Source organism: Crocodylus siamensis, chromosome 13 (genome assembly GCF_052110815.1).
Source record: "Crocodylus siamensis isolate JL-2025a chromosome 13, ASM5211081v1, whole genome shotgun sequence".
Classification (NCBI taxonomy): Eukaryota; Metazoa; Chordata; order Crocodylia; family Crocodylidae; genus Crocodylus; species Crocodylus siamensis.
In genome coordinates this window covers 36135368-36154026 of record NC_143407.1, presented here as the reverse complement: position 1 = coordinate 36154026, position 18659 = coordinate 36135368, and the positions used below count along the sequence as shown (strand labels likewise).

The following is an 18659-nucleotide window of genomic DNA, read 5'->3' as shown; positions in this document are numbered from 1 at the left end:
AATCAGGCCACTCGGCTCACTGCTTGGGTTGTTAAATCACTGCAACGTGCAGGCTGCTGCAGAGAGAAGCCTGTCCCCACGCGCTCTCCCCAGTGCCTTGCCAACCCTCTAGAATACAAACAGGCTCAGCCCCCCCGAATGCCCTCAGCACTGCTCTTATCCTGCCTGCGAGCCTGTGCTCGGACTTGCAGTCCGGTTCTGCGGAAAGCAGGTCACAGGACGGCTCCCTCCAGGCCTTCGAGACCGTTCCAAAGGCCTGATTTCAATGAGGATCTTAGTCTCCTTTTTTCAGTCACGCTTATGAATATTCTGATGCTGTTGCAGCATGGCTAGTCGGTATTGCTTTGTGAATCCCAGAGATCCCTCGCAGCTTAGTAGGGCAAGCACTGGCTGGCAATCCTTTGCCCTCTGCGTTCTGCTTAGAAGCTGATTACAGTAGGATTGGAAAGGTAGCTATGTGAAATTAGGCCAGGCTGCAGAGGGTCTGGGTCAGCAATGGGCTTTTTCTGTGCCCCGGTCAGAGTGGAAGAGTGCCTGACTGCATCCTTGACCTCTGCCTGTGGACAGGCATGCCCAGGAAACTGAGGAAAAGATTAATAGCAGCATTTTATTTGTGACTGGCAGTAAGAAAGAGCTAAAAAATGTGGTCCCTCCAGCCAGAAAAGGGAAAGAGAGTCGGCAGCTCCGAAAACAGCATGGTAAAGCACTGCATAAGACTATGTCTTGTTTTGCTGAATGCCCTGTGACGAAGCTGCTATGTGCCAGGCCCCACTGCCAGGGAATGGGGAACACAACAGGACGAGAGTGAAAACAAGCTGTCTCCAAATGGGGGCAGGCCCAAGAAAGCCCCCTCCAGTTCCAGCCCACAGGCAAAAGCACAGACAAGCTTTGACTCTCCCCCTCGACAGGGTGGGTGGCAACCCTAAGCCAGCCATTCCCTGCTTCAAAGCTAGTGAAACGGCAACTGTGGGCATTAAACCTCACCTCCCCCAATCCAGCGGAACAGAACAAAGTGCCATCTCCAGGCTTCCCCTGCGCCTGAATCCAGGTTCCCACGGCACCAAGGACTGTTTACAGCATTTCAGTAACAGGATTTACTGCCTGCCTGGCAGGAAGTACCCAGCTGCTTCGAATAGGGGGGATTGGCCGACTCCTGGCCAGCAAAAAACATTCAACAGCTGGCACCAGATTTTAACGAGCTCCAATGATGGATTCCAACCCATGGCTGCCTCTGGTATCAGACGCTTGCAGGACCTCCTTGTCTCCACCCTTCCAAGGGAGATGCCAGGACCCTGCTGATCCCACACAGTACAGTTTACAGACGGAAGATCAGACCGTTCCTCCGGCGCCCTGCACGCTGCTGCCCTCATCTGTTGCTATCTTCCTCTCAGCCCTACCACTTCCACGCTGCTCCCCGCTTTCCTTCTCTACCCTCTCCCAGGACCTGCAGTTGGCACCCTGCCGTTTCCAGTACTAAGTGTCCTGGTTTTCCACTGAGTTGTATTATTCACACCATACAAATGGGCATTTTTGCTGTCCATTTCCCCAAATGTCCCCTTAAGCCATAACAGTCGTTCCAAGCATCATGGGATGTCCCTTTTGCACCTTTCCACTGTCATTTATCACTCTGATTTGGCCTTGCTGTGATTTCAACATACGGTAACACCTAATGATTTCTGGTCCCAGGGAAATAATTCAGATGCACCTGAAACAAAAGTAGGGCCTTGCTCTAACACAGGGCCTGCAACCAGCTGACCTTTCAGATATGTCACAGTTCCTCTTGTAGGAAATCAGGAGCATTGTTCTCATCTTACAGATGGGGAAACTGAGGCACAGAGCTGTGACAAGCACCCTCCAAGCTGAAGTTCTGCACAGCAGTGTGTCAGTGCTGCTAGGAGCCTCCCCCTAAGCCCTCCTGAATGCAATGTGCTGGCTTCCCCAGAAGCCTTTTAAAAAGAGCTTTGCTTTCAGGTGGCTGCGGAGGCTTCAGCACAGTAGGCGGTGGTTGGTGTTGCCAGCAGCCATGCCCACCCAATGGGGGGAGTAGTCTGGATTCTTGGGCTAGGTTTGGCTGGCAGCGCATGAAAGGAACGGCTGGCAGACATCTGCTGGCTAATTGCATTGCAAGGGTAAGGCTTGCTAGATAGGAAAAGCATCTGTCTCGAATTTCTCCTTGGGCTTCCCAGGATGGGCTGGAGCCAAAATTCTCCTTCCGCAACAGCCTGCTCCATGCTTGATTCTGGGCTCCTCCAGGTAGAGAGGCTGAAAAAAAAGGGTTGAGCTCTGCTTCACGCACCCAGAAGGAGGGCTGGAGCACCGAAGCAGGGATTTTTATATGCTGCCCTGCCCCTTTTGGCACAGTGTTTGCAGATGAGCTCACTACCCAGCAATGAAAAGCTGAGCCTGGCATGCATGCTAAATTGACTGGAGCAGGGGGAGATAAAAGTGAGGCATTAAAACCAAATAAGGCAGCACTGGTCCTGTGGCCCCCCACAGCACTAAGATGACTAGATGAAGAATATGACAGGCATTACCCCAACTAAAACCTTGATTCCCAACTTTGTTTGGCATCAGAGCTCTTGGCAGCTGCTATGAATGGGGTGAAATCATGGTGGGAAGTTCTACAACCAGAGAAATGACGACAGGAGCACTCTGGGGTACTGCTCTCCTGAGGGGCTGCTTTCTAGCTAGCTGCAGGGGAGTGAATAGGATGAGTTTCAAGAAGGGTTGTGCCAGGGGAACGGTTGCTCTTCTGTTAATCCTCTCTCAATTCTGCATGCCCAGATGTGTTGCTTTTCCCTGCTTTGTCCAGATGTAATAGGTTGGCTCTTATCCATCCCAGCTTTAGTCACCATCTCTTTCCACATCGGGTACACATCTGGTTCTCTCATCCACCCACATGGACTTCACACCATTTTCAGCACAACATATGGAATCTACTTCAGGGCCAAACTGCAGCTGCCAGAAGCTTAATCCAATTCCTGACCCTTAATCCTTCCCTCGGTCCGTAGGGTCCCAGATGCTGCCTGTCTCGGCCGTGTTTATTCAGCCTCTGCTGCCATCTCGGAGTCCAGGCAGCAGCTGAGTTCTCATGCAGCTCAGGCCACATCAGTTCACTGCAGACTCCGGGGCTGTGTGCTCAGATGCTCTGTGGCCAGAGAGCAGACATGGTGAGTGCAGACAGAACAGTCTGCTGCCCTTGTTCCCGAGCATAAAAATATCACGGGCAACTTCAACCAGGCACATGGTCTGTATTTACAGATGCACATGCAGTGGATCTGGGGTGCACCAATGCATCTGGGTGCAGACCAGCCTTTGTGACACCAGTGGGGCATCCCTTCGCGACCAGACCAGTGGCTGCTATTATTCTGCGCTGGTTCAAACCCACTGTTGGAAACAGGAGACTATGACTTCTGACTCCTGAAATCTCTTTGGCTGTGTGTCTTTATCCATCAACAAAAGTGGGGACAACCACCCTCTCAGGAGGGCTCCTAGGTTTCATTCATGGGGTTTACCGTGTCTGTAAAGCTTTGGAGGCCCTTGGATGAATGGTACTGGTGTACGGCAAAGCAATGCAATGTTTTGCTGTTTGTGGGCCATCCACCGTAGTGTCTCACAGCTTGGTAGACACAGGGGTAAGCCCTGCCCTTCCCACACCAGACATTCACCAAGAGATGAAGTCCACGTAAGCTCACCTACTACGGAGATGCTCTGCAGTTCCACCCTGTGAAGACACTCGTGGGCTAGGAGAATTTATAGGACAGCACACAACTTTTTCCTGGCTTTGGGTTTCACTTTGGGCTACTGTAAGTCAGCAACACCACAATCAATTGCCTGTGAAGTCACATGGGATGGGAACCATACAAGGGGGAGACTGACATTACCACCACCCAGGTTGTACTTGTCCTGTGGGTAAAGGGCCTCAACTTCAGGGACTGTCAAGCTAGTGCTTCTCATCAGTGAGAAGCTGAGGTTTGCTCTTAGGTTAGGGAGTTCATGTGAATTGACAAACATTTGTCTGCTGGCCAGGGACTGTGGTAGGTAGGGGTGGATCAGAGCAGGACCTAGGGCAGGGGCGGGCAATTATTTCAGGTGGAGGGCCGCTTACTGAGTTTTGGCAAGCCATCGAGGGCCGCATGACAGGCAGCCAGGAGCAGATATATATTCATTTTCTAAATTTTTAAGGGGCCCCACAGGCTGGATAGAATGGCCTGGTGGGCCGCATCCGGCCCACGGGCCACATTTTGCCCACCCCTCACCTAGGGTGTCTCCTGTGGGGCTAGTGTTCAGGTGAGTGATGGGTAAGTCTGGTGTCTGCTGTTGAGACAGTCAAATCGCCTTTGTTCCTTCTAGCAGCCTTTCCCACAGCAGTCATTTGCAAAGCTGTCCAATGGCTTCTCAAAGATTAATTTTAATGTCCAGCTATAAACATCCTGCCCTTGTTCTCCAGCTCGGCACCTGAGAGAGAAAGAATCTGAGCTGCAGCTGTTTCTGCAGAGATGCTGGCATGGGTAATGCACAGCTGAGCATGGTCACCCAGACTAAACACTCCTTAACCCAGGAAACCGTCCCCTCACTGGTCTGCTATCACACCTTATGGCAAAAGAGACTCTCCCACCCCAAATAATTTTTATTATGTTTTGTTTCTAAAATGGAAGGATGAAACAGATTCTAAATAAAGGAAGCTCTTAATACACAGGCCTCTTATCTCGATGAACAGGCTGAGTAAATGAGATCAAAACGGGGGGGAGGGAATTGTGCTTGTTGGCAGGTAGAACAATTTCCCCTTTCTCAGAGAAAGGCCCATTCTGTGGCCAGAGGCCATTCACTACTGCTGGAGGGTTTAGATTTTATGGGACAACTTTGGCTCTGAAATTGCCTGAAGCGACACCAATGGGAGGGAACTACACCTATTTAGATGAGGATGCCTTTGGCCCGTACTTTCTTAGCTAGGCAGATGTTTTAGCCTAGTGTTTCTAAAGTGACCAGCAACGTTGGGGACCTACCCCCCTACTAATGCTATGCAATTGCTTATTAAAGCTTCCCCAGATGGCCCCCCAAAAGTATGAAACCCCTTAGGAAAATGTAGCACTCTTCCTGACCCCAGAAGCTTCAGGGATTGCGACAGCTTCATTCTTTTGCCCCTGCATCAGAACAAGCAGGGCAAATGTGGTTTCCATTGGGGTGAGTTTCCAGCCTGGATACCCTTGGTGCTGTCTCTGCCCTTATCCACTCCTTGGGACTGTGTGAACGTGAATATCACCAGCCCGTGAAATACTGGAACGCCCTTGCCTTCCACATGACCTTGAGCAGAAATCTCAGCCAATGCAGCAAGTTTGGGTGTTTTTGGTCAGACCTCCTCTCTCTCTTGCTCTCTCAAGTTTCTGATGTGACTGTGAATGTGCTGTCTCTGGAAGGAAGCTCCTGTGTGGGTCTGAACAGCTGACTCAAGTTTATGGAAGTCTTAACTGAACAAGAAATGGGTTTCCCACACATGGCCTCACTACAGGCCTTCCCTGGCCCAGCCCAGCAGTCTTGTCTGGTGAGATTCTTGGAACAGGTTTGTTACCACACTCTGACCCTGCCCTGCCCTGAGCTTTCTAAAGGGAAAAGGAGCCCTGTAAGAGCTCATCTGCAGCACTTCTCTATTCTGAAGCTGACCCAGTGCCAGTAACTTCAGCCTTGCTCAGCAGATCAGCTCCCTGACCCTCTTTCGCAATCCCACATGGTGACCCTAGCGAAATACATTTGCCCTGCAGCTCACTGGCTAGCCCGCAGAGGCCACACAGCTGCAGAAGGAGCAGGTGCATTCTGTCTTGGCCCTTGCATAAGCAGCAGGGATAACCAAATTGCTCTTGCTGCGTTAAATCCTGCCCTCAGTTCCACCCATATAACCCCCCTGAACACGCAGTGGAATCTAGCTTGGCGCTCACATCCCAGGGCTCTCGTAGAGGGTGGGAGGTGACACAAACTCTGACTTGGCAAACAGAGAGAATGTGAGCTGGAACTGGCGATGCCCACATGCAAACCTATGGTACCAATTTACCAGCTACCACGTTAATCTGCAAGAACAATACTTTTTCTTACAGACCCCTTGGTCCCAGCTATTTTACTACTGGCTGTTGCATGTTGCTTTCTCCTTCTTCTGAGGCCCAGGAGATGCCATGTTCTTGCACCCCAAACCCAGCACACTGACTGCTTTCTTGCTAGCGACTCCCAGCTCCTTGGGCAGGCTCTGCCTTCACTGTGTGCACCCATGGTTTTTAGGTGCAGCAGCGATACAAATCACAGCTCGGCTGACATATCTCCAACAAAGGCAGGACAGGCCCAAAGGGGAGGATTTCCACTTCCATGTGCCTTCAGCCTCTTCAGAGGCAGAATACAAAATCATCTGCTCTGCAGGCAAAGAGCCAGTGCTCTGTTCTGCTGGCAGGGGGCAGGAGCTCCCCCTACCCCAGTTCTCCTGCAGCTCTCCTGCTCATTTATCCCAAAGAACGTGTGCTGTCAATCTCTTTGTAAAGGCCTAGTGCTGTGATGCCAAGCATCAGAAATCTCAGATGCGGCTCCTGGAAGCAGTCGGCACAGCTCTGTGACCCTGCTGCTCCCAATCAGCTCTTCAATGAACATTTTGCTTCATCGCCACAAAGTTTATGTCCCCCTTTCTCGTGTCAGTTCTCTTCCTCCAAGGAACTGTCCTGAGTCAGGCCCTCAGTCTGTCACCTGGATCAGTCTGGCCTCCTAGTCTGAATGGATGCGAGTGACATTCAAAGCTCTGTGCATATATCCGGGAGTCCACCGAGAGGCAAAGGCTGAAACAACTGATTTTGGCACAGGCTTCCTCTCATTAGTTTTGCTGGCTCCCCTGCTCTGCTGCGTTATAGGATGTTTCATTGCTCCTGATTGAATACACCTGGCCCTTATCTTGAAATCAGATGACTGGCTCCAACTTTTTATAACTCTGCGTTCATTTGACTGGTGCCTACAGCCCTCTGCAAAATCCCCTCAATTTTTTTTGTTGGGCATGGGGGTCCTGCGCTAAGGGAGAATGCAAAGAACTTTCTGATGTCAAGAGGAAAAGGTCAGGATGGCCAAAGGGAATCTATCAAGGCATCACAAATCCAAGGGGAAAGAGGTTGATTTACTGATGGGACCAGTAACTTTCACTACAAGCTTTTCCAGCTTTCAGGCAGCATGGCTGTGCGTGGGAAGGAACTTGCTCAGAGCTAGGTAAAGCAGCAGCTACTTTGCAAAGAGATGCGCCTCCACCTGCCCTCATCCTACCAAAATCTGGGGAGTGAAAAGTGCCGCCTGGTCTCCAAAAGCCAAACCCACAACAGCTTTGCAGAGGGATAAAAACTGCAACTCATGATGGAGGGGAAGAGAATGAAGACCCAAACCCTGTTAAACTAGAAGGCATGTGTCAAATCTGTGTTCAGCAGGAAATGGATGGCTTTGGGACAAGGGTTTCTTCAATATTTGCTTTTGTTTCCATTCTGACACGGACAAATGATCTGTTCATGGATTTACTTCATTTCCCTGGGGAGCCCCAAAAGGGTGTCTTCACAACAGCCAGGAAGATCAATCTCAAATTCTAACCTGTTATTCTCGTCTTTATGACTCAGCACCGTTGGTCTGTCTGGCATCACAACTCCTACTTGCTAATGGAGCCGCCTGGGAAGAGCCAAGAGTTAACACACAGCTCTAGTCAGGAACATAAAACAACTGAGGAAGAGAGGGAAAATCTATTCACTCACATCCTCTGCCTGCCTTAACCCGTCACATGTCCTCTGCCTTGGGAGGAAATGTTTCCTTTGTTCTCTGGAGTGAGGTATCAGAAGGGGAACCATTTAAACTGGGATGACAGAGGCAAAATCAAACGTGCTTTACTTCACTCAAAGCCATACTGGGTGACTAGCAGAGCTAAGGACTGAGACCCAGTCTTCCAAGTCACAAGACTGTGTTAACCATGAGACCCCAATCTCCCCTGTAAGGGCGGCATCTCTTAAAAATCTAACAAGGTTTTGATATCCTGCATTAACAGTATCTGTCTTACACTTGTCCCTAGCAAAGGCAGAACTTCCCTGTGTGCTCTGAGAATGACCCGAGAGAGAAGGGTCTCCCGGATTTGTTTTCTTCTACACTAAACACAGCTTTGATGCCATGTAATAAATGCAATTTGGGGAAAGAGGCTTCATTCATTGTTGCTTGTCCTCCTGCTGGAGAAAGGTTAATTTCTAATGAAGAGTCCCACTGGACAGGGGGAGAGGAACGGGGAAAGAAATTACAAAACCGAGAGGTGCATCATGTTTGAATCAAAATAAATTAAACTCCTTAATTCTGTTGACTCAGGCCCGCCTCAGTCTGAATTAGAATTAATCCACGGTGAACTGAAATTAAAAGGCACAATACAAAATGCTTAGCAAGGCATAGTGAGGGTTTAAGCAGCCCATTAGCTTGATCAAATGTACCTAGTAAATTTTCATTTGTCAATACTGCTTAGAGTCTACAGTTTATTTACAGCCTGCTCAATAACACCAAAAGCCTCAGAGATCCTCATAGTTTTATTTAACTGTCACAGTCATTATCCTTTGGCAAGCTTTCTCCTCACTCCCACCCAGTTTTGGTTCCTGAGGTTTGCACTGGCCTAGATGCAAAATGCATTATTGCTCAGGCCAGTGTGAATAGTGGCATGGCCCAAGGCACCCAGAGCCCTGAGTTCCAATCACAGCCTAGCCATGGACTTCGACCAGGCTGTCCTTGATCACACTCTTGACCCATCTTGGTCTATATAGAACACAAGCTCTGTAGGGAACGGGCCATATCTTACCAGGACTATGTACAGCACCCAGCACAGTGGGCTGCAGATTGTCTGCTGCCTCCACATCCACAGAGATGCTGTCAGGCTCCCTGTGCTCCAATGCTCATTCTGAGATGAGGCACATCTGCACCGAGCCTTTTGGAGTATCCTTTCCTGCTACTCTAAAAGGGTGAAACTCCTCCAGGACAAAGGCCTTTTGCAGCAGAACTGGGTTTGTTGCCCAGGGCGGCTGGGTGACATGGAGCAGGGATACAATGACATTGCACGAATGTGTGTCTGCTGGCATAGTTTCATAGTTTCTAGGGTCGGAAGGGAACAGAGCAGATCATCTAGTCCGACCCCCTGCCATGGCAGAAAAGAGTACTGGGGTCAAATGACCCCGGCAAGATGTTCATCTAACCTCCTCTTAAACACCCCCCAGGTAGGAGCCTGCACCACTTCTCTTGGAAGTTGGTTCCAGACCCTAGCCGCCCTGACCGTGAAGTAGCGCCTCCTGATAGCTAACCTAAACCTGCCCTCTGCCAGCTAGTGATCGTTATTCCTAGTCACTCCCGGCGGTGCTCGGGGCAACAGAGACTCCCCCAATGCCTGCTGATCCCCCCTGACTAGTTTATAACAGGCCACAAGATCCCCCCTCAGCCTTCTCTTGTGGAGGCTGAACAGGTTCAGGTCCCGTAGCCTCTCCTCATAGGGCCTGCCCTGTTGTCCCCTGATCATGCGAGTGGCCTCCTCTGGACCCTCTCCGTGCTGTCCACATCCCTCTTGAAGTGCGGCGCCCAGAACTGGACGCAGTACTCCAACTGCGGCCTGACCAGTGCCGCATAGAGGGGGAGGATCACCTCTTTGGACCTGCTCAAGGTGCACTTGGCTCTGAAACCATTTCCACATGAACCACCGTGGTGGGACTGGGCGGGAGCTGCCAGGACTGCTGTGACCTGGGTCCTGTTGCCGAGGGAGGGGATGCAAAGCAGCTGGAGATGCAGCACTGTCCATGCACTGCGTTCAGGCTGGTGTTGCGTTGTAAGCACAGGTGCACACACAGCCCACGTAAGCAGGCTGTGATGTGAGCAAGGGCACTGGGCCTGGGAGCAAGTGAGCAAAAGCAAATTTTACCCACTCTTTTATATAGTGTAATAGTCAATACCCCGAAGGCTGGAAAATCCCCAGCACATTAATAGTGCTGGGTAATAATGAATTGGCCGGCAGAGCTACTCAGCACCCATATATCAGCTTCTCTTTTGCTGAATGGACGCTTGTAGAATTCCTTCATTAACAGCCCTAATGTTCTTTTTATCTTACACATTTTGCGCTGGGGGAAATTCAATGTGGTCTGTCATTTTTTAAATAGAGAGGGAGCCGTGATGGTAGCAGGCCGATATCTCCTCTTGACCTGTAACTACTAACATTCCACGGATTAATGATTTAACATCCCAGAAGGGTGTGAATTGCATTCACTGCCCTAGCAACCTCGCAGGAGAAAGTCATGCTTTATTAGCAAATTCATTACCTGCGGTGCCAAAATGAGTCCATAAAGCAGTTTCCCTGGAATAATCCTGACTGAGAGGAGGAGAATATCCTGGAGGGTGTCTGTCTCAGTTGTGTGGAGTGCTACACACATTTTGCCCAGTAGATATGAACATTAAAGCTTTTATACAGCATTTTTCAGCCAGTGATCTCCAAGTGCTTTACAGAAGAGGGGAAGTATCTCTGTCCCCTTCCTGGAGATTTATCTATCTGCCTACATTGCTTATATGATCTCCATCTGAGCAGGCCGTAGTTTTTAATGACTTTTTCCTCAGAAGAGCCCTGCTGTAGAAAGAAGCCAACTCCTCCATTTCCCAAAGAAGCCCTTTACGGGGGCAAGCCTATTGTTCTAGAGGCTGTCCCCTGCATACAGCAGCAGCAGGGGAAAGGGACAGGCTGTGAGAGGACTGTCATTGTCACAAATATAGAGATAATAGCCAGCCATTTGGTTGCAGGAGCCAGCAGGGTTCGAAGAAGCGAGTACTTTCTTCACTTCCATTACCCCATTGGCTAAGCATGAACAATCATCTTTAATAACAGCTTGATGCAGCCAGCAGTGAGAGATGGCTCTGTCCATCTGTTTTCAAATCAGGTCCCACAGGATTCATTCATATTTAGCATGACCATGAGGATGCTGTGTAACAGGATTTCCCTCTGAACCATGAGAAAGCTGATTGTATTCTGCAGGTCAGATAATGAGGCCTGTTACTTGGAAATTCTGCTGGGTCTTGCACAGTCCTAGGAGGAAGAGCGTTTATTCTCTGGCACTGACAAACCAGCGTGTGTTGTGTGAGGGGAGTTGTTCTCATGCTGATTTAATTCAGTGTAATTGATATTACTGACACTGTTTGTTTCTGTTCAAGTCACACAATAATGGTATCAAGCTGGGCTGTTTTACTGCAAACAACCCAGCTTTCAAAGACAACAATACCTGCACTAGTTACCTGTCTCTCAAGTCTTAAGGTTTTCAGTCCCCATTTGCCCACAGAAAACTTGCTGATATATTGGAGCACCTGTGACTGTGATACATTTTCCCTGTAAGGGACAACTGTCCTGACGCATGTGTATAAAGTGCAGTATTACAATCTGCACTGGGGTTTAAAAGCAGCCAGGAAACATTCTCCAGGCAGCCACCAAGCAAAGGGGGTGTTGGTGGGTTGCCCTGTGTATTCTCCTGCTGTCAGCTACCTTGGAGAGCAGTGAGAGAGACCGGTAATACAGATTTATGGCTAGAGGAATAGATTGCTGTTCGCAGTCTGCAGCAGCAGTTCTCAGTGGAGGATGTAGACCTCACTGGGATCCCAAGTAAACACCCACACTTATGGCTGTGTGACAGAGCCAACTGGGCCAGCCCCTGCATGTATAAGAGCTGTATCCAGGGCTCCACAAATAAGTAAATGCTGGCAGGTTTTCTCCTGGCAGTTAACTGCAGCTTGGATTGTGTTGTCTCTTTCCCAGGTGCTGTCTAGTTGTGACAAATTATTCTCTTTTCCTTTCTCAAGCTATGTCCCAAATTTCCCAAATGGATCACTTGTCATTCCCTGCAAGGCAGAGAACTGAACATCTGCATGTGAGCGCACGTTATTCTAAACCCCATATCCAGAGGCAGCTCCTAGGCAAAAGCATCATCATTACTAGCATCACCCAGGTGGCGTCAAGCCTGAAGAACTATGGGCTTGATTGAATCTGCTTGGAGTGCAGCATCCTTGCAAGTCACCGGTTCTTTCCTTAAGTATTGGATCAAAATCCTGACATACAATTCCCAAAATGAGAGTTGGTAAGTGCATGCCTAAGTCCTGGGTATGACTGTAGACTGCATCCAACGGGAGGGCCTCATGGCAATGTGGTGGGAGTACTTGCGGTGGGGTAGCTCCTTTAAAATACCACCAAGTTGCAACTTCCAGAGTAAGGTGAGTATAAGGTGCCTCAGAACCCTTGCCCCCACTGCCCTGTGGGTACTTCTTAGTTGAGGAAGGCTAAGAGACATCACCCTGACAGAAACATGCCCTTGCTGAGGCATTAGGCAATCTGCAGTAGTTCTTATCTGTTGTTTTTCTCGCAGAAGCTACAACCATCGAGGCACTGAACATCTGGACTTGGTCTGGCCTTTATATTCCGTCTCAGTGGTCCAAAGGGGGGGTGGGATGTCTCGGGCAGCCTCTGCTCCTCCATACTGTTGCCTAGGCATATGTGTCAAAGGTCTTGGTGTGATGGCTGTAGCCTCTTATGTGTACACCATGATCCAGAAGATTGATGGTTACTTATTATGTGCATGCCTATGTATCTGCATAAGTGTACTCTTGATTTCACTTGAATTTGGGTGCCTCTGGTCATTTGTATAGAAAAGAGAAGCTGCTTAGTCAGCATACCATACCAAATGCCAGGATCCTTTTACTTGGAGTGTGTACAGGCCCTAGCACAAAGGGGTTTGTTACTACAACAGAAATAGCCAAGTTATGTTTCTTCTTCTCTCTCTCTCTCTGTGAGTCTCTCCAGCCATTCAATGAAGAATGTTTTATCTAATTTTTTCATATCTCTTACAAGATACCTAATTTTTTACATGGTATCAAATTACCTAATTTTTTCATGCCTCTTACAGCATGACAATATGGCAAGTCATGTTAGATCCAGTATCTAAAGCAAAGCTTACTTACCTCACAGGGAGGCTGCAGGAATTAAGACGTGTTTGCAAACTGCTCTTTCATGCTCAGACAAAAGGTGCTATGGGAAGTGCAAATTATCCTCACCTGCCACAGCAGATTGAGGGGGAAACAGCAGCAATGCTCTAATAACAAGAGTCACAGCCTGTGTCCTGCCATGAGCATATGGAGATGGCTGTGGAGCACACTGAGCCAGATCCACTGCCATAAATCTGAGCATTCTGGCCTCTGTTCCAGTGACCTCAGTAAAGGCAGACAGGCCAGAATTTGGCCTATCGGCAGGAGCACACAGGTTAAAGCCAAGCCAATAAACTCAGCAGCTGCTACAAATTCAAATGTCAATATCTCCCAAGAAACAGAGGCGTATCTACTAGGTTCCAAGGACTGTTACAATAGTATAACCCTGTCCTTTTACTATGGCAGAGCATAGAGCACAATTACTTATAAAAAAAAACCAGGCAGAACTCATTGTTTCTAAGCATTTTCTGCCAGCAGGCAGGGGATGTTCAGCCCTTTTGTGTGACCCAAGTCTTATTTAGCTTCATCTTCATAAAATCAGCATTGCTTGGCTTTACCAAACAACGTACAGCAGGACCTCTTCTTCGCTCTGGGAAAGGCTATGGTATGAGTTGGGCAGGGAATGAAAAATAAAAATAATAGAAGGAAACCAGAGGTGTAATAAAGCAGCCGGGCACCTGCAGCAGCTGCGACCACTTCTGGCTGCTGCTGTGCCATCAGTGGGATTGTGTACATAGTGGTCTGGTTGGGACTCTAGAAGCAAGTGCCTGCTGTACTGAAGACCCCCTCTTAGGTACATGAGCTTCTTGCATTATAGTCTGGACCTTACCATTGCCTCCACATGGATCAGCATTTCTGGGTGCTCTGTGGGATGGGAACACTATGTCTCTGAAGCATCAGTAGCTACTCTGTGCAGGATGCTAGACTTGATGGGCCAGTGGGCCAGTTTATTGTTGCAAAGTTTAGAGCCAAAATTTTCAAAGGAGAGTGTTCATGGCGAGACACCAAAAACTGTCTTTAGGCACTTAAAAATCAGGCCATTTGTTCTGAGGGGCTGAGGGCTCACTGTCATTGCTCCCTCCAATGAAAGCTTTGGCCCAAGATCCTGCAGTGTTGATTTTATTGAAAAATAAGCCCCCTCCCTATTTTAGGGAAGGAGGGCCCCCCCCCAAAAAAAGCGGCGAGTGCAAAGAGCAGATCACTTACCTGCTGCCGTCTGCATGTAACCAGCCAGGGTGCACACTCTCCTCTCGCACAGCCCACTGGGAAGGAATACGGCAATGACTGCCAGCAGGGAGCTGATGGCTAGCAGGGCACAGCCTCCAGAACACAGCACTGCACTTGTCTGAAAAGACACATGTATACACCAGCATTAGCAAGGGCTAGCAATTGAGGGTACAGGCAGCCCCTGTATGCACCTTGTTCCCACCCATTCAGCCGCGAAAAACGGGTGGGTTTTTGAGAGTGGTGGAGTCATCTCACTGCCCCACCAGAAAAGCGGTCAGAGCTGAGCTTGTCAGCAATCTGCAAGTTTTCTATAAAGCTGTAACTCCTTGCTTTGCCTCTAGGCTCCGGAGGAAGACTGTGGTGAGCACAAAGGTACAGTTCACCCTGATCGCAACCCCCTCCCCACCGACCACGGCCTGGTATGTGGCACAGTGATGGGCTGCACAACAAAGAGAAAGGGTTAACCTCCTGCTCCAGACCAACTACAGATTATTATAATCAGGTAACAGGCAGGGGTGGACCTGGTGACTTATCCTGTTATTCAGGGAACAAATAAAAGATGGGAACTATTTCTGCCTAGGAGAGAACTCAGGGGCTAGGATAGATCTATAGGATGGCTTGTCGCGATGGTGTGAGCAGGGTTCCCCTGCTCTCAGCAGCAACAAGAAAATGCCAGAGCCTAAAGCCCTCATAACGAAGGGAGGAAGGGCTTATCTGGTTCAGGAGAGCTTTAAAAGAGTCAGGAGGAGCTGAGAGGGTTAGGCTAGAAGAACCTTAGCAGGGGAGAGGCTCACACAGTTGAGGAGAGGGACAGCGCAGAAGGGAGAAAGCATCTGGGGTTGAGGGCCCACATTAGGGGATGGATGTGGCCTTCTCTTCCCTTCCCTCCTCCTCCTCCACCAGTGGGTTGAGAGGGAGAGGTCTGCCCCTGCACACTTCTGCCATGAAAGATCACATGCATACCATGTTCTGAGGCACAGAGGTAACAGGCCTGGTCAAGATGAGAAAAGAAGTCATTAGTTAATGCTGCCAGTCCCAAGAGAGGTTGCAGGGTCTGACACCTGTTGTGTCCTTCCCATGCTATCATGCAAGACTCCCAACACCAGCAGCAGCCTTGGAGTTTTAATCACCCTCCAAAGGTTTTCTCCCTGAGTCAGTAGCCCCAGTGATCACTAATAACATGAATTTTCTTTTAATCTGACATCTTGTCTTTGCTTCCCCAGTAGACCTTTTAATGCTTATTCTGCCTTGAAATTAGAAACAGTGCTTTGTTGTGTGATGGGAGGCTTCTCCCATTCCCTCCCTTTTGTGTTATGGTGCTTAAGTTCACTGTTAAATCTTTAGCCCACGGTTCACCTGTCACTCAGTCCCGTGGGTTATTAGTATTCAGGCTATAGTGATAATAGCAAATGTATTACATGCATGAAGGGATTATGTAACTAATACAAGTGCCATTAGATGCCTCTGATGCGTTTCAGTGCCTCCGCTGATAGATAAAATGTACCTAGTTACCGTATCTGTGCCTGAAAGTTCTTTAATTAATATGTACTTCTCAAAAGATGCTCCACAACAGTGGAGTGCAACCTGCTGCTAGGATAATTTCATTGCAGCATTCATCTAAAGGAACATTGGTCTGTGATTATTCAGACATTTGTAAAACACTTCCATTGCACTGATGGCTTCTTGGATAGGTGCTGCCTTAGATGTGGATATTTCTTTCTCTTTTAAAAGGATTCTAGTTATTTCTGTAGTTATAAGGTGTAATTATTAATACTGAATACTTTCATTTGGTAGTGCCTGGCAGCTATGTGGTTTGGGGAGCTGCTGTCCAGAAGCTATACAAATAGGTAGTAAATAACTGCACTCACCCTAAGGCTAAAAGATGAGACACAGGGCACACTGGAGCAGAAAAGGAGACAGAGGAGCAAAAAGAACAGGCTAAGAACTCCTTACGGCCACCGACCACCTGCCCGCAGGCAAGCATGCATGACAATGCAAGTGGCACAGGTTCATCGTATCTTCTGCCAAATGACAAGCTTGCCACTTCATATTCCACCCTTAGGACGTGAGTTATGTCAGTCTTTAAAAAGGAAGAGGCAGCTACTTCACAGTGAAAAGAGGTAGCCATCCTGCTCATGTGGTCTGTATCTCTTGCCCTCTGGAGCCTCATCTTCACCCCACATATTTATTGTAGGTACCATCCCCTGAGTACCTGGGTGTCTCATCCTCCTGACACCAGGAAGTGCTATTACCTTTGGTTTGCAGATAGGGAACAAGGACACAGAGACTAAGTGAATCACCCAAGGGCACCCAGAAAGCCTGTGAATCCAAGTCTCCACACCTTTGTGCCTCCCCCACTGACAAGACATGCTGATTTGCAATCCTGGCTCTCTGCTGTCTGCCCCACAGGAGCATGTCACTCATTAACAACTAAGTACCTATTTCATGGCTGATGCATAGCAAAATTTGGGAGCATACCCAGCTTCCAGAGGCTGGGAGAAGGAGTTTGTGAACCTGTTTCCCTGTGGTTATACAGGAGTATAGCATTTAGCCTTTCTGAGAGGAAATAAAGCCAAGCAATCGTTCAGGATCCTAAAGTCCTTCCTGACAGTAAGGCATTGACTCCAACATCCTGGGTAGATTTCCATTCAGCAAACAGCACTTTGCCAGCCTGCAGTGGCCATGCATCTTGGCCAAGCACTGTAGCTCACCATATGTTTGCACCTACCTGAGGTCTCCTGTCATCCCAGCCAGCAAAGTGATCATGTTAAATCTTAAGTGGATGCTGGAAGTGTCAGATGTAGGCCTGCCCTTCAGAGCTGAGAAAACAACAGGGTTTGAACATCTAGGCTTGAGGTCAGAACAAGCTGATTGCAGAGGTGATTCAGGCACTGGCAGGCATGGGACAGGTTGGAGCAGAAAAAGGTTGAGATCAGGAACCCTTGAAAGCCAGCTGGACTAGGTCACTGCCACAAGGTCCTCCTTGTTCCTCTAGCTGGGATCATGTGACAGCAGATCTAAGGGTTTCTTGGCTCCGAAGGAGGAAAAGAAAGAGGCTTCCCCTGCTCTCATCCCCAGTACTGCTGGAGGCGCCTCCAGCCACACCAGCCATTGGGCATCTCCTAAGGCATGTGTTTGCTCTGTCTGTGCCTCGGTTCCCCCCTCCTGACAACCAAGGGTTTGCACAGGAGCCTAGAGGACTGTGCCTAACTCCCTGAAGCTCCTGTTGAAAACCACAGCCAGTGATACTGTCCTTTGGAGACTGCTTTGGGATTTGAAGATAACAAACCCACTGTGTAAAAGCCAAGCGTAATTATGAAGGAGTGGGCAGGCTCAGTATGAGAGCTAGGCAGAAACCAGGATATTGCAGCTATTGCCAAGCCAAGACAGAGGGAGGCTGCAAAGAGAAAATGTCAGTGCGTCATGTGGCCCAAGTGGGAAACTGGAGGGCATAAATCACTGCCCTGTGGGTAAGGAGCCATTGATCAATTATTTCCTGTGGTTGCTCAGTGCAGTTTATTACTGGAAGCCAAGGTGAATTTGTGCGTTCCAGGCGAGTGCCTGAATTACAGCACAGACAGCAGAGAGCAAGAGCAGAGCAAGGACTGTGGGCAGGTGTCTACAGCAAGCAGGTAACCAAAAGCAGAGGTGGAGATCGAGCTCTCCTTCCAAATCAGGCAGCGTGACAAACGGGAGATACAAGCTGGCCATTCGCACCCCCAAGGTGATGGCAATGGGGATGCAGACTGAAAGCAGGAGCTGACCCTGCCATAGACTGAGGCAGCTTGCACTGAATGTCAGCTGGTGGAGGTGGAGGTGGAGGCGGAGGCGGATGGGATAGGCAAACAAGAAGCTTATAATAGGAAAGGTGACACACTTGGGAAATGGCAGCAATGTGGGATGCAGCTGAAGCCCCATGATCACAGAGAGTAGGCAAGGCCAGTCAAGCCTGTGAGAAACTGTAGGAGTCAATGTTCCTGCCACCTTCTTCTGTGCTGACCAAGGGTTGCATCTTCCCTGGCAGATGCAAATCCCACAAGTCATTAGCACTGCAGCTCTATCACTGGGAGTGACTGTGGAGACTGCAGTGTTGACTGGGCTTGGCCTTAACCCTTTCCCTTCCTCAGAGCAATGGCTCCCATTGTCACTACCAATCTCTAAACCAGTGGTTCTCAAACTTTCCAGATCCAAGGCCCCACTTGGACAATGAGAGCTCTTACTTTTCACTTGTTTTTTGACTACAGAAAAATATTAGAGCAATTGCAAAGAACTCAGGCCATCACAGGGCAGAATGGTTTTGATTCTGCGGATTCCTCTGCGAAATCTCTGGGTTTACCTTGGGAATCATGTCTGTGCATCCAAGAGCGCTAACACTGCCCTGTGGCACCTTGGTTGAGAATCACTGCTCTAGA

The 18659-nt window shown here is 49.0% G+C and overlaps 1 protein-coding gene across 1 annotated transcript in view; it reads right to left on the bottom strand.

Moving 5' to 3' along the window:
* Positions 1-18659, bottom strand: part of LHFPL7 (LHFPL tetraspan subfamily member 7) — a 126911-nt gene that overhangs the window by 75884 nt on the left and 32368 nt on the right. The window contains exon 2 of the mRNA XM_090024915.1: positions 14227-14365. Within this exon, the coding sequence (XP_089881041.1) occupies positions 14227-14365 (139 nt within the window). The remainder of the gene's footprint in view (positions 1-14226; positions 14366-18659) is intronic.